General features: G+C 39.5%; 2 protein-coding genes across 24 annotated transcripts in view; one reads left to right on the top strand and one right to left on the bottom strand.

The window, feature by feature from the left end:
* Window positions 1–9,201, top strand: part of PCM1 (pericentriolar material 1) — an 88,552-nt gene extending 79,351 nt beyond the window's left edge. For 22 of the 23 annotated variants that reach the window (XM_073341890.2, XM_073341897.2, XM_073341889.2 and 19 more), the window contains 7 exons: window positions 461–599; window positions 1,941–2,098; window positions 4,874–4,949; window positions 7,042–7,298; window positions 7,528–7,620; window positions 7,754–7,877; window positions 8,876–9,201. In XM_073341890.2, the coding sequence (XP_073197991.2) occupies window positions 461–599; window positions 1,941–2,098; window positions 4,874–4,949; window positions 7,042–7,298; window positions 7,528–7,620; window positions 7,754–7,877; window positions 8,876–8,901 (873 nt within the window). In that variant the 3' untranslated portion in view covers window positions 8,902–9,201. Of the gene's footprint in view, window positions 1–460; window positions 600–1,805; window positions 2,099–4,873; window positions 4,950–7,041; window positions 7,299–7,527; window positions 7,621–7,753; window positions 7,878–8,875 lie in introns of those variants that run through there. The other variant, XM_073341903.2, reaches the window with a different exon arrangement.
* Window positions 9,202–15,153: 5,952 nt separating this feature from the next.
* On the bottom strand, window positions 15,154–22,495 carry LOC140909993 (general transcription factor IIE subunit 1). The gene is made up of 4 exons (XM_073340093.2): window positions 22,048–22,495; window positions 19,793–19,994; window positions 17,937–18,166; window positions 15,154–16,429 (listed from the first exon to the last, which is right to left on the bottom strand). Exons 1-4 carry the CDS (start codon window positions 22,493–22,495, stop codon window positions 16,041–16,043), a joined length of 1,269 nt encoding a protein of 422 aa, XP_073196194.1. The 3' UTR covers window positions 15,154–16,040.
* Window positions 22,496–23,757: the final 1,262 nt, after the last annotated feature.

Raw genomic sequence — 23,757 nt, 5'->3', positions numbered from 1 at the left:
TAAGGCTACTGAGTATGTGTTAGATTTGATCTGTCTGTTTCAAACACATCTTTGCACACAGGCCGAGTTTATGCTTTTATATCCGTTCTTTTTCCCAGTTCTTTCTGTCTTTAAAGAAGAAAAGGCATACTGCTGAGAACTCTTCTCTAAGCAATTGTGAATGTTGTTTCTATGAGGAAAAACAAGGGTATTATTCTGAGCAGGGAGGACATTGTGGGTGAGGGACTCAGATTCAAAGACAACCTATATTCAGTTGCTTTTATGCATTAGTGTCTAGGATCAGATTCTTCTGGCCTTTCATGATACTTAATCTGTTCCATTGGGTGCTTTTTCTCCTGATGCTTCTAAGTTTTTAGTGCAGAGTACAGCAGAGGCAATGCACTTAATTGTAACAATAATCTTCTTGTCCAGAATAAGGGGAAAATCTATTCAATAGAGGTTTACTTTTACTTATGGCTAGGACAAGGATGAAACTGAAACAGTTAAACCCACACAAGAATCAGAAATATACAATGATGGTGAAGTTCCTCAAAGTATGAGATCTGATGCTTCTGATCAGGAGGAAGATGAGGAGAGTGAAGGCTGTCCGGTGTCTATAAGTAAGTGTTTTTTTAATTGTTTTGATAGGTTGTTACTCAGATTTTTACTGTAACTTCATGCAACTAATTTTATGACAACATTTTTAATGATGTACTGTTCGTGTGAGCTATACATGCATAAGGTTAATAGGTCTTATCTCAGTTTTCTATTAACTCATCTAGTTTATTCTCCTCTCTATGCACGATTATTTCCAGTACTACATTTTCTAGTATTTTGTCCAGTCTAGGTTTAAATACCAAAAGCAGTGGAGCTTCCACTACTTAGCAAATTTATTCCATGGATTTGTATCTTACAGGAATTCTCATAGTGGATCAAATCCATGGTCCATATAGTCTAGTAACCTGTGTCTAACATTGGCCAGCCACCAGGCCAGCTTCAGAGGATGGGTCAAGAAACCCCACATTAGGCAGATGTGGGATAAATCCCCCACCTCATCTCCTGTGAAGGCCTTGTCATGCATGATCTCTCCTAGTTAGATTGTCTTAAACGTTGAAGCATGTGGTTTACATCCCTTCTGATTTTTTTCTTACTTTAATAACTATTTTTGTTGTTCACATATATGTCCACTTTTTGAATCTTGTCATGTTCTTGGTTTCTGTGATATCGTCTGACAATGAGTTCTGCACTCTATTAATGCATTGTTTGAAGAAAGTATTTCCTTTAAATTTCAGTGAAAGTTCGTATGTTGAGATGCAGGGAAATAGAAGTTTATAATCTACCTTCTCTGTACCATTATTTATCATTTCCCTCTTTTTCCTCTCCTTTTTAAGGCAGATAATTTGTCTTTTCAGTCTCTCTTCATATGAATCTTTTCAAGCCCTAATGGCTTTCATTCTCTTTTTATTATTCTGATTCTGCAGTTCAGCTCTAATTGTTATCACTACACTTTTCCTGAGTATTCCACCTAAATGTTTTCCTTCATTGCATTATTCCTAATTATGTCCCTGTGTTCCATCCTTGAATATCTCTGCTTCCACCATGGTTGTACTCTTCAAGTAGACTTACAATAAATAAAAGTACTTAATTACATTACAGCACAGCAGTGGTGTTCGGTGGTACTTCCAGTCAGGTTTCTGTAGAATATTTGCATTCCAGGAAAAGGTCTCACAAGACAATTACAGGTCATAACCATTCTCACAGACGTATAATTTATCATGTTATATTGAGGTTCTAGGTATCTAATGTTGCCTTATCTCCTATTCCAGAATATGAAGAGAACTTACTTAAAGTCTGAATTTTATTTTTTTTGAAATACCGAGGACAAGAGTTTTAATGAAGAGCCGGTATAACTTATATCAGTGATTAAGCTATATTGAAACTCTTGCATTGACTGACTTCAGGTTTGTCTAAAGCGGAAACACAAGCTCTAACTAATTATGGAAGTGGGGAAGATGAGAATGAAGATGACGAAATAGAAGAGTTTGAAGAAGGACCTGTGGATGTCCAGACTTCACTGCAAGCCAGCAATGACACTACAGTTGAAAATGAACAAGGACAGGTATTATCAGAGTTCTACAAACCTTAGCTAACCTACTTGGTACCCAAAAAATATTTTAATGAAGGGAAGTTACCTATGCATTGTACTCTTGAATGCCAGTCCTTTCTTCTTTTACACTTACTAGGGTTGTTTAAAGAAATATTATACGTGGATACCCTTTTTCCTGTCATACATTCTTCTTGAGTTCTTGTTAGTAAGGATATTTGCATGATCAGTTCTTGATCCTGTGGTATTTAATGTTTTTATCAAAGACCTGGAAGAAAACAAAAATCATTACTGATAAAGTTTGCAGATGGGACAAAGGTTGGGGGAGTTCTAAATAAAGGAAGAGGGCAGATCACTGATACAAAGTGATCTTGATCAATTGGTAAGCAAGCAATGTGTTTTAATATGGCCAAAATTTAAAGTCATGCATTTGGGAGCAAAGAATGTAGGCCATACTTAAGGAATGGGAGATTCTTTCCACCATGACTCCCAAATCTTTTTCAGAATCACTGCTTCCCAGGATAATCAGCTGAACATGAGCACCCAGTGTGACCCTGTAGCTAACAGGAGCTAATGCAATCCTTGGATCTGTAACTCAGGCAATCTTGATATGAGTAGGGAGGCTATATTACTTCTATATTGGGCATTAGTGCAACCTCACTGGAATACTGTGTCCAGTTCTGCTGTGCACAGTTCAAGAAGATTGTTGATAAATTAAAGATGGTTCGGAGATGAGCCTTGAGAGTGATAAAAGAATTGGAAAACCTATATGGGGAACAGAAATTTGATAAGAGGGCTCTTCAATATAGGAGACCAAGATCCAATGGTTAGCAGTTGAAGCTAGACAAATTCAGACTGGAAATAAGATGTAATTTTTTAATAGTGAGGATAACTAACTATTAGAACATCTTATCAAGGGTTGTGGTGGATTCTCCATTATGGAAACTTTTAAATCAATATTGGATGTTTTTCAAAAAGAGAGATGTTCTTGTTCAAAGGCAAGTCCTATGGCCTGTGTTATATGTAGGAGGTCAGACTAGATGATCAGTTGTATCTTCTGGCCTTACAATTAAGACTAGAATTTGGCATGCCAATTTTTAATACATTTTACAGCAGAGGTGCATGAAAACCACAATATATCCATGATTGGGAGAGAGCAGGGAGCCTGTAGGGTGGCGGGGGTGGGAGGAGAGAAGGAAGGGTTTGGAGAAAGAGCCCACCCTGCACTCCCCCCAGCAGTGGTTCCTGTCCCATAGGACAGGGCCAGGTTCCCCACTTCAGGTGTTGTGACCTGGTCCATGTGGTGGCAGCAATACTTTGGTTTGGAGCATTCGCCCCTCCATAAGTGGAGACAGAGAGGCGGTTGCATTATGACCCTGTGACGCCACTCAGTTTGGGTGCATTTCACACTTTATTCAAATTCACCGTTTCTAGCTTTAATATTTTTGCTGTTCATTTCCCACCTTCAGTGAATGTTAATTCAGTTTATTATAACACCTAGTTAGTCAGTAGCCATTTGTGATGTCAAACTGTTACTTTAAGTTAGAAATAAGTAATGACTAGATAAATAAAGCCTTCCCCCCCCCCCACCAAATTGGAAAGAGAAAATTTGAGAAGAGAGTTGACTTTGAATAGGATGATTTTTCAGAGAAGTTTGCAGGTCTCATACATTGTCAACATTTAAAACTTCATATTCATCTAGTCCCATCACTTGTCGTCTTATATTTTTAAGATCAGAAGTAGAACTGATACAGTCATCTAGTCTGACCTGCAAAATACAGGCCATCAAACTTCACATAGTGATTCCTGGCATCTGGCCCAACAACTTATGGTTGAAGTAAGGCATATATTGTAGAGATATCCAGCTTGGATTTAAAGACACCAAGTGAGAGAAAATGTACCACATCCTTCAGTGTTAAATAAATAAATATATTTATTTTAAATTTCCAGTTTGAATTTTGCTGGGTTAATGTTCATGTCAGGTGATGGTTCGTTCTTCGTTGTTTTGTTGATAGGCCCTCTAAAATTGTAGTAGATAACTAAAACTCAGTTTGCCTTTGCAGAAGCCATTCCATCATCCAGTGTGCCAATACTTGCCTTATAGTTGTATTCTAAATTTTTTTCAATGCAGTTTAACTGCACTGAAGTAAATTTACTAGGCTGTAATTTCAAGGATCACTTCTAGAGCTTTTTAAAAAGATAGGTACAACTACTGGCTACTCTCCAGCCTTCTAGTATGATAGCAAATTTCAAAATAAAATTTCAGTATTTTATTAGCTGTTGAGTCACTTCATTGTTCATTAGAAACTCTTGAATGAGTATGATTTGGTTCTAGAGACTTGTTCCTTAATTTACCAATGAGTGAAGGGTTGAAAGGACTGACCTATGAAGACCTTTAAAAAAATAGGCAATTTAGCAAAATGAACAAGAGGTAGGCAAGTATAACTGCCTAAAAGTACTGAATGATGTAAATGCTTATAGAGGAGCTTTTCAGTTTGATGCATGGGTTTATGATGAGGACTAATAAGGTAAAAGGAAAACGAAGGCTATTGTGTAAAAACATCTTAACAGTGAGATCTTTTAATCTATGGAAGAGCAACTAACAAGTAAACAGTGGAACTTACCGAGAATTTAAAACTAATATAGACAAGATGTTGGCGCTTATACTGTAAGGAACAAGCATACCTGCTGGGGGGGACTTGGGACAGGAAGGGGTAGACTAGATGAAATACTAAACTCTCCCTAATAGAAATTAAACATGATTGTCTAAACATGATTTTTGCCATATAGATTTCAACAGATGAATCTGATAAACCAAATGAGTATGAGATTTTATCATCGAAGCAGAAATCTGTTAGTTCTAAAGGTAAGATCTGAGTAAAACTTTAAATTATGTACATAACAAAAAAAACATACTATCACTTTCATGTGAATTTGCCTTCTACAAGAATGAAGAAGTTGAATAAACTTGTAAGAATTTTTTAGATTTTATTTTAATTGGATTGCTTTACTGATTCTTGCACATGCTGTGATCTAATTATTTTAAATGAGAAAAAACAAGCATTTTAAAAGAGAAACCTCAATATAATTGAGTGTATATGATAGGGTTGCGTTTTGACATTTGTCCATGGCATAACTTTCAGGACTGTTTTGATATCCTGGTTCACACAATTTTAATTGAATAACTCTTGTATCAAGAAGAAAAACCGTGAATAATAGCTGAGGAGGATAATGTTTTAGTAAACTGGAAAGTAAAGTTTGAATTTCATAATCAACAGATAATTGCTGCTGTGCCAGCTTCTCACTCCCTGCCATTTTCATCCTTCATTGTCCATAGTATAAGGCTTTTAAAATTATTTAAGTGATCTTTACTGTGTAAGAAACCTCACATTAGATGGGGACTAAATCAAGTACATATCTAGTAGAGAAGTGATGGGAAAATGTCAACCCTCCTATAACTGTTCCAAAAATAAATTGCCCTTCTATTCTTGGCTACTTATTGGCAAAAGATGGCAAGTCTACCGCATGTCATGGTGGTTGCTTCTTATCTCACCTAAGATATATTTTCTATTACAGACAATTAGCAGTAGTCTGTGTTTTCTGCACTGACCTATGTTCCTCTCATAGATGGACAGCTCTGTATCTCTGTGGATTCTGTTGTGCTTCAGCAGTCATGCAAAACATTAAGAAATTCTGCACACTGTACTCTTTAAAATCTTTATGTAAGAGCAGCATACGCAGACTTAAAAAAAAAAGGCAGACAGTTATGTGCACCTCATATTGTACATTTGCTGTTTAAGTTCCCATCAGTCATAATAATAATAATTGTGCTTTAACTTCAACATTCATGTCAGATCCTTTCTACATGCACCAGTCTGTTCTAAAGTTGTACCTGCTACTGGGAATAGAAAAGGAGGACTTGTGGCACCTTAGAGACTAACCAATTTGCTCAAATAAATTGGTTAGTCTCTAAGGTGCCACAAGTACTCCTTTTCTTTTTGCGAATACAGACTAACACGGCTGTTACTCTGAATACTGGGAATAGTGTCACAAGTCTCTGTCAATACCTTCAGTGTAAGGAAGAAAACTAACTTAATCATGATATGCTGATTCAGCATAAAAAATACTAACCTTGCCTTCAGCAGACTGTATTTTACATTTTGTTTTGATATAAAGTTTGTGGATGATTTAAAAAGCTAATTTAAATATCAGAATTTTAAATTAACAATCTTAACAAATCTGTGGTTTAACAACAACTGCAGGTTGATTAACTTTCCAAAACTCTGTGAAGGATTACTCTGTTTTATTACCAAACAACTTAAAATGAGTGTACTTCTGCACTTTAGCAATTTACCAGTAAATAATTGCACTAATTTCTAAACTTAAAATATTTCTGATTTTGATGTCACTGTTTATACACTGACAACATTTTAAAATGACCTACTGGGGTAGATGAGTTTCTTGTAAATTATGGCTTTATAGTATTGCTCTTATACATGCTTTGAAATAAATTCAAAAAAAAAAAAGGCCTGAAATACTGAACTGCTTACTGTGCATCTGATCTATAAATTAGGCAGATTGGTCAAGTTTTTTGCCAAAATTGATCTCTGTATTCACAGAATTATTCTTGATATTAAGGTTAGCCTATAAACTTCAGAAAGGTATTTAATATGTGGTATCTGTAACTTGATATATTGGCTTTTAATTAGGTTCATTTTAGTTTGCAATGAGTGTTTACAAGGCTGTTGCCCTCTCAAATGTTTCAGCAGAATTAATTTCTGTTCCTGTTCATTTCAAAGACATACTGACTCATGTCTGCTGGAAACTTGCTTTTGTTATTCATTTGAAGGTGGTTGTTGGTTTTTTTGTTTTTTGGTTTTTTTTTTTTAAACAAAATATTAAGAAGCCATTTACTTTGTCAAAATCCATGTCTTGTTTAAAATGCTTTGTGTTTTTAGATGAACAAGATGTTCCTGCTATTTTGCCTCATTATCTCAATATGCTGGAGAATAAGAAACTTCTAACAGTCAGTGCACCTGAGTCTGTTAGTGCTACCAAGGTGTCAGCAACAGAAGAGCCAAGCCCTTCATTACTAGTAAATGAAATTCAGATATCAGAAACAATGTGCATAGAAACCAAATCCTTGACAGGAAGCCCAGGAAGCTCTATGGCTGGAAGCCCTGATACAGAGTCACCTGTGTTAGTGACTGAATATGTACGTATAATTTGTGTTTCCATATTGTCTTTCTTAAATATAAAATGTCATTTCAAAGTTAAGCCTTCTCTCCAGACTCATTCGGTTTGTAGGTTAAATTGAGCATACAAGCACTTAAAATATAACTCTTAATTTCTTTTATTTTTAGTTATCAGGTATCTGTACTTAGAACAGAATCATGCACCTCTCTACTTTCTTCTTAAAATGTCATAAATTCTGTCATCAACAGGAAGCTGGGTCCGGAAACATAAGTCAAAAGTCTGATGAAGATGACTTTGTGAGAGTTGAAGACTTGCCCCTTAAACTTACAATATATTCAGAGGTATTTTGCTTGAGGTTTTCTGTACTTAGAAGTGCCCATCACAAAAATGAGTCTTTTTTTTAAATTGGGGGGATGCGGGAAGGGAAGAAATATACATGACTCTGGAAACTCATTTGTTTTATCCACTCCCAAGGCAGATCTAATGAATAAAATGGTGGCGGAAGCCCAGACAAACACTTTGTCTGATGCAATACTAGATGGTGATGGAATGCAAAGAGAAGAATTAGCTGGAGACTCTCAAACACTAAAAGAACCTGGTGAGAGATTCTTTAAATTCCTAACGCCTTAATCTCTTCTTGGGAGAGTTAAGCTTTATTAGGGTCTAAACCCTTCAGGGTTGTTGCTGAGTAAAGCAAGAAAACTCAATCTTCTGATTGTCAATGTTTCCATTATGACATACTGGAAAATGTGTATTGACCTAAATGTTCTGTTTGCTGCTGCTGCTTCCATTAATTTTTACAAGTCAGGATATTCTTGACTGTGACTAAAGAAGCAATCCTTTTCTAATGGAAGTTAATGGTAAGGAAGGATCTGATTGTGTAAGTTTTATAAGTCAGTTACTCCTGGGGGAATTCTGCACCAAAAAATTAAAAATTCTGCATATTCTATTTGTCAAAATACTGCAATATAATCACGGTGGTTTCAATTATTTCGGTAATTTATTTAAACTACAATACAATGTTTGGAGAATGGGAGTGAGGAGCATTGGAGGAAATCCCCAGAAACATTGCCTAATAATAATATAGCTAGGTTTGACCATTTATTTCTAGTTATTAGTCAACAAATATATGCAGCCATATGCTTAGTGTTACATCATAGGCAACTGACGAGCCAATGAGGGCTAGAAAATCAAACTCACAATTTATATTGGCTACTGACCATTTCCAGAAAGGTCAGTAGCAAACAGTTCATGGAGTTCATTTTGCACTGAATTAATTGGTTTCTAAACCAAACTAGTTAAATTGGTAGAGCTCCTTTCTGTGGACACTAATTGTGGGTTGAGTACCCTCTTTCAATTTTGCTTAAGTTGGTAATTGCATTAGGGTGCTTTTTATCTGAAATCCGAGTGCCCACATGATAGTGGAATAGGTGCAACCTAACACAATGTGCAAACTGTGTATAGACCAACAATGAGGAGGGACTTGTTTTGTCAAGATGTTCTCAGCAATACTTTTAAACATATACCTGTTAAAATGTGTGTTTGAGATTCAGTAATTGTTCCTGGACATTAATGAGTACAATTTTTATTTTGCAGAAACTGCTGGAGCTCAAAGTGCGTGAACATTTTTTCCAGAAACTCCTTCCTAGCCCTTCTCCACATATACCAGTGCATATAGAAAATGGGCACAAACTTCACTCAATTTGAATTTGTATAAAAATGTAAATTAGTTTGACACACTACTGCCTTTAGGATAGATATGCTAACTTCTGCCCAGGGCAGTTTAAACAGCTGTAACTGAATCCTCTAGTTATTCTTACTGCACTGTTCTTTTTCTGTCTTAATCTTTTTTATTCATTGTGATTTGTTTAGTAATTTTAAAATGGTTTAAAATGTAGTTTTAAATAAAGGTTGGACTTGTCTGTAAAGTCTTTGAGCCCTTATTTTACAGTTGCTGGAGAAGTTCTGATGATGCTGCGTGAAGGCATCCTGCTCTCCTGGACAACATGAAGTGCTTAGTAGTGAATGCTTATTTGTAGAGAGTAGAGTGTGCCATTCAAAGGGATACTATCAGTTTTCCTGGCCTAGGAAAACTAGTTGTCCTATCAATCTATGTGGTGGGGAAGGGTAGCTTTCTTTAAAAAAAAATAAAAAAAATCCCACAGATTTTTCCCCTTCACCTGGTACAGTACTATATAGGTGTAGCTGTTATGTGCCCGTGCAGATGATTGGTGTTTGTAAGGAAAACAGGAGTGTTTGTCATCTTGGACTACATCTGCACTATGACCTAGGGCTGGGAGTGCCAACTCACATATCAACCTAGTGTGAGCATGTATAAGAGCTAGCAGGAGTATTAGTGTAGCTGTGGTGGCAGGGGCACTGGTATGACTTAGCCGTGCTGAATACACTATCTCTGAATCCTGTGAGTATGTACTACTGCTTCCTGTGCTACTTCAGACGTACTGCTGTTTATACTCAGGCTAGCTCTCCTTGAGCATCTGCGGAAGAGCTGGGCATCAGACCCCTAGCTTGAAGAGTAAATGTAGCCTTCAATGGAAGCATTCATATTACTCTAAGTTCTCTGAATTCTGCCTCCCACAACCAGCCATATTTTCTAAGTTAATCTACTTAATTTTTATGAGTTCACTTAACTTTTTGGAGAGGAGATAGAAATCATTACTATTTCCTACATGCTGGATTTAAAAAAAAAAAAAAAAATCCTTACACAATTTATATGAGGGTGAGCCCAACATTGCTGTAAACACTGCAAACAATTTAAATGGCTCTGAAAATATAGTTGCCTACAATTGTTTCATATCTAAATTTACTGTAACAAGGAGTAGAAGTTTTTGATCTGCATTTGAGAGTACTTCTTGTATAATCAGTTTTCCCCCTTTGTTTGTAATAGGTCTTCTACACAACAAGCAAAATTTAAGAAATAGGAAAATGTGACTGTAAAACTACATTGGCATAATCACAAACCACTTCTAACGTATAAACTGACTGGATTCAGTTGTGTTTAGTTTGTCAAGAGTGTGTCTGATGATTCCCTGGTGTAAAGGGCAGTGCCTCAAAGTCACTGCCACGTAATAAAACAGTGAACTTGAATAGCACCCAGTGACAAATTTCATAGGGAAGGCAGTGTTGAGGGAGACTTCTAATATTTCATTTTTAACTGCCTAATTTACAAGAGTCAGTTTCAGTTAACACTTGCATTGGTCATTGTTCCCAAGGATGATCTCAAAGACTTGCCTATTGCCCCCTCCTCCAAGGTAATATGATCCCATATATAAGAAGTTTGAAACTATCAGTGCTATTCCTCAAACGAAAAAAACCACACACACACCAAACTACTGGGCTCTAAGTTCAAGACATGTAGCCTGTTCCTTGCTTCTGTACCCCAATTTTAACTGTAGTTGTGTCTTCCACATCCATCTGCTAGCTAATTACAAAGTAAATCTTACCTTGTTCCAGCTCTGTCCAGTTCACTTACTTTTGAACTTTGGCATTTCTAGACTCTTTGAATTTTGTAACCTTAATGTAAACTGAATACACTTAACAGTTCAGATATTAGCATACAGTCAAGATTTTAGAAACTAACACCATTACACATTCAATAAGCAAGACTAATAATTCTTAACTAACATTTATTTACAAAATGCCAATTTGAAACCTAGAGTTAACACTTGACAGTACAAATCAATACTTGAACTAAGCAGATTTCTGTGGCTATCAACACCGCAATCTTTCAATTGCTAACTTCTTAGTTCAGGTATATTGAGCACTTATTTTTATTTAGCCAAATCCTTAAAGTGAATATTCATGTTTAGGGTATCAACTAATTTAAAATTAATAGCAGTACATTATTGAACTGTAGACAAATATAAAAATAGCTTGTATTTTATCACCATTAGGGCCTTTTGGTACCACCTATGAGAACTGTAACTTTTGAAATACCTGACTTAAATGTTTCACTCTTTATCCTAATTCTATCTTCTTTTGGCTGTTTCCCTACATGGTGCAGTAAGCATCCCTGATGTTGGGGCTCCAGTAATTGCATCCTTTGAGTAGTTCCTTTCCTTATTGTTTGATGATCATTGGACAGTCGAAGTCATTCTCTCCAACTGGGGGAACAAGTTCAGCAGCTGCATTGCTGCTTGAGTCCAGAAGAGGGGAGTAATACAGACCCACTAATAACTGCTCCTCACTACTGCACAACTTCTGTACAAATGGAGGGGGGGGCATGGAGAGAAATGGACAGAGGGGACAAGCCTCTCTATTCTCTATAGAGATTAAATTGTGATAAGGATTGTTTGCTTTTTGCTCAGAGCCAAAAAGACACCCCTAAGCTCTGTGGTAATCTTGAAGCCTGCAGATACTGTATTTGAACATATGGTTCAAACATGGGCCTAGGAATCTGCCAGATGGTTATGCCACTTAAGCCATTGAACTAAAGATTGGTTGCAGTATTTATTGGTCAAAACAGTCTTCCCTGCTGCAATTACAACAGTTAGAGTAGGAGAAATCACTACCTTTTCATAGGTTTCAGAGTAACAGCTGTGTTAGTCTGTATTCGCAAAAAGAAAAGGAGTACTTGTGGCACCTTAGAGTAACCAATTTATTTGAGCATAAGCTTTTAGGAGCTACAGCTTTTCTTTTTACCTTTTCATAGTGATGAGTGCTTTAAGATGTTCTTTAGAATTTCAAAGTTCCTTGAACAAGGCATTCTCTGAATTCACCCACATGTCAGCATTGATCCACCACAGGGAAAATGAATAGAACGAGCTATGTCTACTGTTTAAGTCTGTCGCTTTGGTAGACAGCAGAAGTTTTCCTAAAGCACTACAGTCAATGCTTGGGGTGTACATGTGAGTAGTCACCTGGCCCAAGGCCTCAGCTGTCTTGTGTCTAGACTTCCAACTTCAGCTGTTTAATAAAGAACTGAGCAGACAGACTAGCCCTCAGGCAGAATGTCTCAAGGACTCACTTTCACATCAGTTACACTGAGGGCTCCCAACATTTCATTCGTCAAGAAAAATGGTTTGAGGCTAAATGCTGTAGTATGGTTATTGGTGGGCTGATCCAGGTATCACTTCTATATCTTTACAGTCCCCCATTTTGACAAGTGTTCAGAACACTTGAAATGGCAAAAAGACCCCTGCCTTAGAGCTATTGCCTTTTGTAAGATGTATCTACTGTGGAATAGAGGTGCTTCTGTTTTTTACACCAAGCTAAAATAGTTCTCATGACGATGCCTCACTTTTCCAACTGTAGTTCTAGTCCAGGGGTGGGCAAACTTTTTGGCCTGAGGGCCACATTGGGGTTGCAAAGCTGTAGGAGGGCTGGGTAGGGAAGGCTGTGCCTCCCCAAACAGCCTGGTCCACTGCCCCCCTCAGAACTGCTGACCCATCCAACCCACCCTGCTCCTTGTCCACTGACTGCCCCGTATCCCGCACCCTCCCTGCCTCCTCAGGACTCCCATGCCTATCCAACCACCCTGTTCTCCATCCCAACCCCCCCACCCTGAACCTCTGCCCCAACTAATCTTCCCCTGACTGCCCCAATCCCTATCCACACCTCCACCCCTAACTGTCCCCTGCAACATCCTGCCCCTTATCCAACTTCCCCCTTACCCTGCCATTCAGAGCAGCAGGCCAGAGCGCTGGCAGAGTGGCAAAGTAAGGCTGTGGGGGGATGCAGCAGGGGAGGGGCCAGGGGCTCAAGGGCCAGGCCGGATGATCCTGTGGGCTGTAGTTTGTCCATGGATCCTGTGAACTTATCCTTCCCTCCTCAGCCTAATCATCCTATTAAAGTTGCATAACTTAGATTACATTTACATAATACCAGAAAGGTGTATAGCACTTTAAATAGGATTGCAAGAGAAAGTAGACTTAAGCCAGTGTTCTGGTGGCTTCATCATCAAACATGATACAGGGGCAAAGAGGTACTCAAGAACACTATATACCTAGGAAAGGTAACTATTGCTTAGAGGAAATGAAATAGTACATCAAAAGGGAATGGGCCAGGAACCCTTTAGGGACCAAAGGCATAATACAGTACCTGCCACTACTGCTTGAAGCATAATCTAGTTACAAAACCAAAGTAACATGGTAAATCTGAGTGTATTTACTTTCATAGAACAATGTAAGCTTTACCTCTGATTTACCAATGCAGCCTGAAGCTTCATGACTAAAAAAAGCACAACCTTGATTAAAAAAATAGAATGCTATTAAGTGGGTTTAACTAACTGATAGGTCTTGAATTGTAAACATGGAATCATCACTGAGCAGATGTTTCTAGTGGGGGGCCCGCAGGGATCAGTTCTTGAACATATGCAATTTAATGTTAAGGAAGAAAATAAAATCACTGAAAATGTTTGCAGCTGACATGTTGGGGAAGTGGTAAGTAATTAATAGAACTGTCACTGACTCAGAGCAGTGTGGATCACTTGGTAAACTGGGTACATACAAAGAATGTTTTAATACAGCTAAATTGTTAAGATATGCGTCTAGGAACAAACAGACCATACGAACCTACTGGGTGGGGGACTCTATTCTGGGAAGCTGACTCTGAAAAAGAGTTGGGGGTCATGGTGGATAATCAACTGAACATGAGCTCCCAGTGTGACCCTGGCCAAAAAAGCAAACACCATCCTGGGATGCATAAAGAGGGGAATCTTCAATAAAAGTAGAAGTTATTTTTCCTCTATATCTGGTGCAATCTCTGCTGTAATGGTGTGTCGTGTTCTGGTACTCACAATTCAAAAAGGATGTTGATAGATTGAAAAGGATTAGAAAAAGATGCCTTATAGAGACAGATTGAAAGAGCACACTATTGATTTTAAAGAGAAGGCTAATGGATGACGTGATTAGTCTATAAATATTTAGAGGGGAATAACTGTTCAATAATGGGCTCTTCAAATCTAGCAGACAAAGGCTAACACACTGCAGCACTTAAGACTGGAAATAAATTAATAGTGGGTGTAATTAATCATTGGAACAGTTTACTAGGGGTCATGGTGGAGTCTATCCCTGGCAATTTTTAAATCAGGTTGGAGATTTTTTTTTTTTTTAACATATGCTCTAGGAATTATGGGTAAATTCTGTGGCCTGTGTTGTACAGGAGGTCAGACTGGATGATTGCAATAGTCCCTTCTGGCCTTGGACTCTATGAATGATGTCATTTCCTATGGATTTCAGAGTAGCAGCTGTGGTAGTCTGTATACGCAAAAAGAAAAGGAGTACTTGTGGCACCTTAGAGACTAACAAATTTATTTGAGCATAAGTTTTCGTGAGCTACAGCCCACGTCATCGAACCCACTTCTTCTCCAGGACTTCAGCTCACACTTTACCCTGAGATTTTTTAAATTTCTCCCCGTCCCAAAAGGGATCAGTTGCAGAGCACTTGGTAATCTCTCTTAACTGTGTGGGTTTGTTTGTTTGGACAGTTTTGCTAATCCAGACAATTTTCTTTTTAAATTATCTGTCAAGCTGTTATGACTGTTCATTGCTTTGATTTCAAGTATTCGTATTAACTCTAGAAAGAGAAATCTGGGAGCAGGGATTTGTTGCAGGGACATCCCTTTGTGATTGTTCTGTCTGCCATTAATACTCCACCTCAGTATAAGCATACACTCCAGAAGAATTGTTGGACACATTGGCATGAAGGAGTTACAGCAACAATGAGTTTAACTCGCTTATCAAGAAAGGGAAATTAATCTAATGTTGCCTTGGCAGGGAGATGGATTACATGACCTGTTAGATCTTTTAATATTTAGGTTCTGACTGTCACTTGGTTTTAGGCATATATTTTAGCACTCAGACAATTGTGTCCTGTTGCAATTTATTTATTGATCAAACAGGATGATTCCTGCTTCTAAAGTAATTAAAGCATTACATTTTGTCTTTTCATTACAATACTTAGCATATTAAGCAAAAGTGAGTATAATACTTAGCATGTTAAACAAAATTTAGGACTGTTTCACAAACAGGAACTATATGGAAACAAAAACAATTTAAATACGCTAGATCAGGGGTGGGCAAACTACAACCCATGGGACCCTCATGCCCGGCTCCTGAGCCCCTGCTGTTCCCCCTCCTGCGCAGCCTCAGCTCACTGCACCACCAGCGCCATGCTCTGGGCGGGGGGGGGCTGCAGAGCCTGGCCTGAGCCGGTGCTCTGTGCGCGGTAAGGGGGCAGGTGGGTTGGACAGAGGGCAAGGGAGTTCATGGAGTAGTTGGGGGGCGGGGGTGGAGAGGGGTCAGGTAGGTCAGAGGGCCGGAATAGGGTTTTGAATGGAGGCAGGGGTCCTGGTGGGACAGTCAGGAAGTGGGGGTGTGGATGGGGCAGGGATTCCAGGAGGGGGGGGCAGTCAGGAAGAAAAGGGAGGGTTGGATGGTGCAGCGGTGGGGGAGGAGCAGTCGTCAGGCCACGCCCCCCACCTACCCGGCCCTGCATACAACTTTTGAAACCCAATGCCGCCCTCAGGCCAAAAAGTTTGCCTGCCCCTGCTCTAGACTGAAACCAACCAAGGTTATCTGCAACATCTTCACTTTGTTGCTTTAGAGAAATAACATGAGCAAAAAATAAATAGCAGGCTCTCCAAGGAGCAGATTCAGACCTCACCACCACCTTCACAAAAATATCCTGAACTTTACATTTGTTTCACCCGACAACTACTGTAGGTTAAGCTACAGAAAGAACTTTGCAGAACATCTAAACTTACACGAGTGGTATAACAACTGCTTTTTAATTCATGCATTTACTCAAAGACAGACTGGAACATTTCTTGTCCCACCTTGATGTAAACTTCTCTCTCTTCATCTGTCATAAGTGACACTAGCTCTGGATTGTCACTAACTTCACTGTACAAGTGGGTCTGTCCAGCAACCATTACTGTCGGATCCAGTGTTTCCTGCTCCTCTTGTTCCAAGTCACTCCCTGCTGCTTTAACTACCACAGGTTTTGCATGTTTGGCCTCCTCCTCTGATTCACTGGTGTCACTTTCTGACTCATGCAGTTTGTTTTTGGCACGAGGAGGGGGATGCCCTGTGCCAGAGGAAGACTTAGATTCATGGATGAGAAGGGTCCTTATTACTTCATTATCAGTAACAGCCTCCTTAACACAGTCATCCGTTTCTTTGGACATTTCTGTTCCCAAAAACAAGAGAGCATCAAATAAGCCACAAGCAATTAACATGTAAACAGACCAGTAATTTTCCACTTGAACAATCCTATTTAAGTTTGACAATTGCAATCAAAGGATTATAAGACATCTTTCACAAGCGAATGGAATGAGTGTTTTCCTGTTCATTTATAAGCAGGGTATATGAAGTGTATTAAAATGGGATGGAAAGAGATGGACAGTAAATGCACCTCCAGCTCTCCTTTAAAATATATATAGAGAGCCATCTCAGCTGTAGTTATTGTATCTGATATTGAGCATACCTGTTTCAATGGTTTTCTAGACATGGCACCCTGGTTCTTCTGTAATTCAGCACCAGATGTATCAGTTAGGAAATAAAATTAGATTTGTGTTTGAAATATAGCTTCTTATTTAAGTTACAGAAGCAGCATTGAGCCACTGAAGATATTTTTTGTAGTTGCATCTGGCACTTTATATAACTTACTCCTCTACTGAAGAATTCTGAACAAGATCATATTTGATTAAACTGACCTACTTTAATGGTTTGTTCTGTTGTTAATACTGGTTTCCTGTTTATCAGTAGACTGGACCCCCAGCCTTATATACAGAATATTCCTTTAAACCTTTGGATCTTTGTTCATAAATCTAATCCAAACTTCATGTTCAGCTATTGGAGTCCAAGGCCAGCGTTTTCATAAGTGACTAGTGAATAAGGTCGCTCTCAACTTGGTGCCCAAAAAGCACCCAGTTTTCAAAGGGGAGTGCTCAGCACTTTTTGAAAGTTAGTACACTTTAAAGTGTCTAAGTGAACATGCTGAATCACTACTAGCATTTGAAAAATCTTGCTCTGTATAGATTTATATTTGTAAAGGCCAGAAGGAACTAGTATCAATTAATCTTACTTCCTATATATCACAGATCATAATGTCTGATTGACCTAGAATGTATCTTTTAGAAAGATACCCAATCTTGTTTTAAAGGCTTCAAGGAATGAAAAATCCACCTCATTCTTTGGCAAGATGTTCAAATGGTTAGTTACCCGGTTAATACACCTTATTTCCAGCTTGAATTTATCTAGCTTCAGCTTCCAGCTATTGAATCTTGTCAAGCTTTTGTCTGCTTGATTAAAGAGCCCTCTACTAGCAGAAGTCTCCCTACACAGGTACTTGTACAGATATAAATATCCCTAAAGAAGCATTCAGTTTCCTGCTCTTCCCAGATTGAGAAGAGCTTTACAAAGATGTGTTGTTACATAGAATACATCATTCAAAAAGACATTTTAAAATATAAGGCTACTAAAAGACAGGGATTTTCCAGGATTTGGTGCATAAAGCAAGGTTCTTAAATCTGTATTTAGGTCCCTACATGAGGACAGTTATCATAAGTGCTGAGCATCCACCAGCTACTAATGTGGGGGTGAGGAGAGAATTAATTACAGTACATTCCTAACGAGACAGCCATATCAACACATGACCATACATTCAAATCTTAGGTTCTCAAACTTTGTCTTACCAATATTGGAATCAGTTGCATTTGAAGATGCTCCTTGTACAGTACTTTGGGACATCCATATAGGATGTTCTTTAATCACTTTTTCCTTCCCTTTCTTCTTTGGCTCAGACTCTTGGAAATCAATGACCAAGTTTTGAACATACATATTACTGACAGATGAATTCTTGTTGGCCCATTTCTCAAGATGGATACTGGAGTCCAGGATGCTTGAACATACCCTCTGTTCAAAGCTGAAGGAAAAAAGTTTAATTCTTGCTTGCAGAGAGTCACTCTCCCAAAACCTCAGGGTATTTAAAAGTCTTCCCCCCCCCCCCCCGCCACACACACAAAAACACACCACCACCTCATCTCTCAATCAAGGAAACTGACACAAGATTAATTTCAGTTTGGCCAGCTACACTGTATCTTGAGACAAAATTATCTCCTCCCCAACCCATGATTAACGTGTGGTTCTGAGCTGTTAATAGCTGCATACCCTTTTCTAGAATACATTTTAGGATCAAGTGTATTGTCAGGATTAATGTCATGGTTTTCACAGGACAGTAGAGAGCAAAGAACGAGAGAGTAGCCAAAAGTAGTATTGAGAGAAATATAAAACTTTTAAGAAGCAAGAAATTCTCCCCAATGTGGGAAAAAAAAATCTTTGAGTTTGAGGGGTAAATACACACATTTAATAATTGGGAGTTTTTAGAGTGCCATATACTACAGATATGCCAAACATAACACAGTTCTGTACGTTAAGCAGTTATGGTAAAAAAAACCAAACAAACAGGCACAATACAAGACAAATAGAGTAGAAAGAGCCATGAAACTAGAACATTGCACAGAAAAGGATTTTAGGTTTTCTTATTTATTATTTTCTATGCATGGAACTTTGCACATATTAAGCAAGAAGTAGTTTCAGTGAAGCATTAAAGAGACTCCAGTCTAGACTTCGTGAAAGGATGACAAAGTTTAGAGGAGACAAAGGAGTTGTTGGGCAGGTGTGCAAGAAGATTCAAAGTTCTCTGTCTCCATCCCTATTTGTAAGCGAGTAAGAAGTAAAAAGCAGTAGTCTACGAGGAAGTGTTAGGAAAGCCTGCCAATGAGTAGTTTGTGGGGCTGGAACTTTGGAAGTGTAGAGAAAGAAGCAGTAAGATGTGCTTGACGGCCTGGGAGTGCAGGAAAGGAGGCAGAGGAGAATCAAAAGTGAAATCAAGGCTGAGAGCTTGGGTAATAGGAAGGATTAAGAAATGAGGCAAGGACAGGGCTTAAGTGAGAAAGTTAAAAAACAAAACAAAAAACAAACCTGTCAACAAGGCAGATCTAGGAGTCACTGGTAATGGTATCAATGATGAGGAAATTGAGACAGGTGGGTGGCTGAAGGGGATTAAGGTTAGTAGTGGAAGGAGTTAGGAGCAAGAGAGCAGATAACTGGGTTGGAGATAAAAGGAGAAGGAAGAGATTGGCATGAAAAATAAGATGACAGGGAGGGAAAGAAGCAAAGGAGAGCCTAGCAAATTGTGTCAATTCTAATTCTTTAAGTAGTTAGCAGGATCTTAGGCAGATACAGAGAGGAGTAGGCTGTTAGTTTTAAGGAAAGCACAGTGAAGAAAAGGTGCCAATGTTTAGATGCGCAGGAGTCAGAACTAAAATTGTTTATGTAAAAATAGGCCTTAGTGGCCTTTTGAAAGACAATTCGTGATTCTAGTCAACATGATTTCACCTCACCACCTTGGGCCACTTTTTGTCCTCCACTTAAATGGGAAGAAAGATTTACAAGTTTAGCTTAAATTATGCTCTGGAAGAAGTGAGCCAGAAAACATTTGGTTTTCCATAAGTTATAACTTGGATTGAGAAGGGATTTCTCTTCATACCTTTCTGATAGCTCTGGAATTTCCGTTGGCTGAGGTTCAAGCAAATCATGTGGTAGAACAACATCTTCAGTCTCACGCAGTAGTGCGAAGATGGGTTCAATCTGTTCGTTAAATTTTGCTAGCAAGGTTCGAGCATCTCGTTTGGGAAGCGCAGAGGCATCCTCCTCCACTTCAGCATTGCAGTAGGTGCAGCGGAAAGTCTCTGCAACATCACCCCCATTGGAAATTCACAGGTTAGTAAAAGATGCAAAAATTCAGCAGTGATCTTTGCCAAGGAACCTGCTCCCCCAGTGAATAAGACTTTTGAAGAACAACTCAGTTCCTTGCTACAACCATTTATGCTGCTTGAAGGGACACAATCAACTTGAAATCTTTCAGAGTGGTAGCCATGTTAGTCTGTATCAGCAAAAAAACCCGAGGATTACTTGTGGCACCTTAGAGACTAACAAATTTATTTTGGCGTAAGCTTTTGTGGGCTAAAACACGTCGGAGAACACTTCAACCTCCCTGGTCACTCAATTTCAGACCTAAAAGTCACAATTCTCCAACAAAAATACTTCAAAAACAGACTCCAATGAGAAACTGCAGAATTGGAATTAATTTGCAAACTGGACACCATTAAATTAGGCTTGAATAAAGACTAGGAGTGGATGATGGGTCATTACACAAAGTAAAAACTATTTCCCCATGCTAATTCTTTTTCCACCGACTGTTACTTACACCTTCTTGTCAACTGTTTGAAATGGGCCATTGTGATTATCACTACAAAAGGTTTTTTTCTCCTGCTGATAATAGCCCACCTTAATTAATTGGTCTCATTACAGTTGATATGGCAACACCCATTCTTTCATGTTCTCTCTGTATATGTATCTTCCTACTGTATTTTCCTCTGCATGCATCCGATGAAGTGGGTTTAGCCCACGAAAGCTTATGCCCAAATAACAGATTTCAAGTTAGAGATGAACAAATTTACTTTAAAAAAAAATGGTTAAAAAGCAGTTGCTGATACTGTTCCTGCCTCTGAATCCTGGGGAACATTGAGAATTTTACAATCACATTTGCCTCTGATTTTGACACACCTGTTGTATGAAAGATCCACACAAACAGACTACCACAGGAAAGAGAAATTGTGCATTTGGCAACATCTTCTGTATAGTCAATTCCTTCTCTCTAATGTCTTATACTTGTTCATTCAGCTTAGACATAACATAGAACAAGAGGTAAAATATTTTCAGGCAGATTTGATGTTTAAATTGACAGTGTCCTTTTAAACACAATGGTGCTATTTCTAGCTGAATCCTGCAGTAAAAACCAGTACCTCTACCTCAATAAACCTGTTTGAAGTGTACAGTTCTACTCTGAAAAGCTACTCTGTAAAAGTGTCACCATCAGCAGCTTCCATGTTTATTGTTTCAATGATTACAGATCAAATTTGCTCAGTTTACAAGCCAAGAAGGATTTTGCCAGCGCGCAGCCCTGCAAACTCCCCTTACAATCTCAAAATCAAGCTTTGCTCGTTCTTTCTGGGTCATTCATCCTTATCAGCTACCCAGATGTTTATAGTGTAGGTGTCAACTGCCATTGCACCATACCTCACAATGCCTTGTCCAGTGAATCTGAAATGCAACTTCTGGTTCAGTTGGCTTGAAGAGGAGGCAGAAACTCCTGAGTTGTAATGCCAACTCAGCTCCTGACTTGCTATGTGCCTTTGGGAAGACACTGAACCTCTATGTCTCAGTTGCCCTATTTGTAGAATGGGGAAGCTTATACCTCCCCCTCTGGTGTTAGGAGAATTAGTTAAGGTTTGTTAAAACAATTTGAAATACTGTATTTTATTAATATTTTATGGCATCTTGCCTCAGGATCTTCATGCATTTATAACCATTAAATTAATTTAACCTCAAAACACCCAGGTGAAATGGGCAACTTACTTGCATTTTACAGGTGAGGAAATTAAAGACAACATAAAACTTGGTTAAACTACTTGGCCAAGGTCAAACAGCAAGTCCATAGCAGAGCTGAGACTAAAATCTGAATCCTAGGACTGCATCTTAGCTACAGGAATACCCTTCCTCTTCACCACAGGTCATTCTAAAAGCCCAGTTATTTCCTTCTACTTTTTTTTAGGGCAAATGTCCAAAAACCAAACCCAACCAACCTGGTTCTATTACAAAATGTGCACAGGTGCAGACACATTTAATGCTGCCAACAATTTCCTGAAGGATGAGAGCAGATGAGCAGCCTAGCTGGCATACCTGTGAATATGTCAAACAGCTGATTTACTTCCAGGTCCGTGTAAGTGCTGAAGCAGGATGGACACTTGAAGGAGGACCTGGTGGTTGAATCCCGCTCATCTGCTTCTATCTTCCGGCGCACATGATCCAGTTTGTACTTCACCACGTCCACCAGCAACTTGTAGTTGATGTAATAGTAGTTGTGCCTTGTACTCTTCCCATTGGGCCCTGTTTCAACCCGCATGCGCAGCTTGACAAATTTATCTGCCTTGAGTGTGTTGAGGACAGTGCGCAACTGTTTGCGTTCATACTTGAGCAGTAGCAACAAGTCATCCTCCTTCACACAGGGGTATCGGATCAATAAGTCAAGGACCAGTGAGTACTCTACCCCATAGAAGCCACGCACCATGTATTTGGCCAGCCGTTTCAGTGCTGCAGGGACTTCGGTAATAACATCTTGATCTTCCATCAGTAACTAAACTGTGTCAGAAAGAGGAGCGTTAGTATATGTAACACCGACAGACCCCAGTCGTTGGTGGGCGGGATCGAACTTGGGGCCTCAGTGCATGAGCCTCTAGAGCAGTGGTTCTCAACTGTGGTCCACCGTTTGTTCAGGGAAAGCCCCTGGCGCACCGGGACGGTTTGTTTACCTGCTGCGTCTGCCGGTTCGGCTGATCGCCACTCCCACTTGCCGCGGTTTGCCGCTCCAGGCCAATGGGGGCTGCGGGAAGGGCGGCCAGCACATCCCTCAGCCCACGCTGCTTCCAGCACCTGGAGCAGCAAACTGCAGCCAGTGGGAGCCACCATCGGCCAAACCTGCAGACGTGGCAGGTAAACAAACCACTGCTCTACAGCATGAACTAAAAGCCATATGGCTGTTAGCTAAGGATGTAGAGCAAACCCAATCTCTCTCTCTCTCTCTAAATGGTCTCAGTACCACTAGATAGGCCAGAACACCACACCCAGGAGGTTTGTGGGTTACATATACAGCCTACGCAACGTTAAGTGCTTTGTGAATGTTTGGATAGCTCGGATTTGTTCTAAAGCAGGTCATCTGCAGTGCTGCTCTTTCAAAAGGAGTCTGAGTCTGCATCTGAATTCTGTGCAATCGTTATTAGGTTCTGATCAACCCCACCACATCTGGATATTAAAGCTTATTGAATGCTTTTGGGCCGAGCTGTGTATTAGTGAGTGTCCATACAACAGATGGACCCTGCTGGGTAAGAGCCTACAGAAGAAAGCAAGGGAGAAGGCGTTAGAGGAAGCTTGTGGAGTTTTTCTTACAGTTTTCCCTTGAGCTATCTCCTCTGGGGTGGACATGGGGTTAGGAGGAGGACAGGATGCTTTGTTTGGTTTCTAAAGGTCACCCACCCCACCTTTAAGACCACCATTTTCTTTCAGCTTGGCTTGTAGATCACATCAAATTGGAATTCAGGTTGTAAGTGAACATCTCATGTCTTGTGCTGGAACTTACTGTGTGCAAGGTTAGTGAGAAATCTCTGCAAGTGTCATGTGATCTCTTACAGTTGCCAACCCTCCCGGTTTTGCCGGGAGTCTCCCAGAATCGGGCTTAATCTTCCGGGAGGCCACTGAAGCCAATCTGGGACATTTTAAACTGATAAAAGTCTGGTGGCACAGCAGGGCTAAGGCAGGCTCCCTACCTGCCCTGGCCCTGCACTGCATCTGAGAGCGGCTAGCATGTCCGGTCCCTAGGAAAGGAGGTCTCCGCGC

Source organism: Lepidochelys kempii, chromosome 4 (assembly GCF_965140285.1).
Source record: "Lepidochelys kempii isolate rLepKem1 chromosome 4, rLepKem1.hap1, whole genome shotgun sequence".
Taxonomy (NCBI): Eukaryota; Metazoa; Chordata; order Testudines; family Cheloniidae; genus Lepidochelys; species Lepidochelys kempii.
Note: the sequence above shows the minus strand (reverse complement) of the source record. Positions and strands in the feature narration are given on the sequence as shown.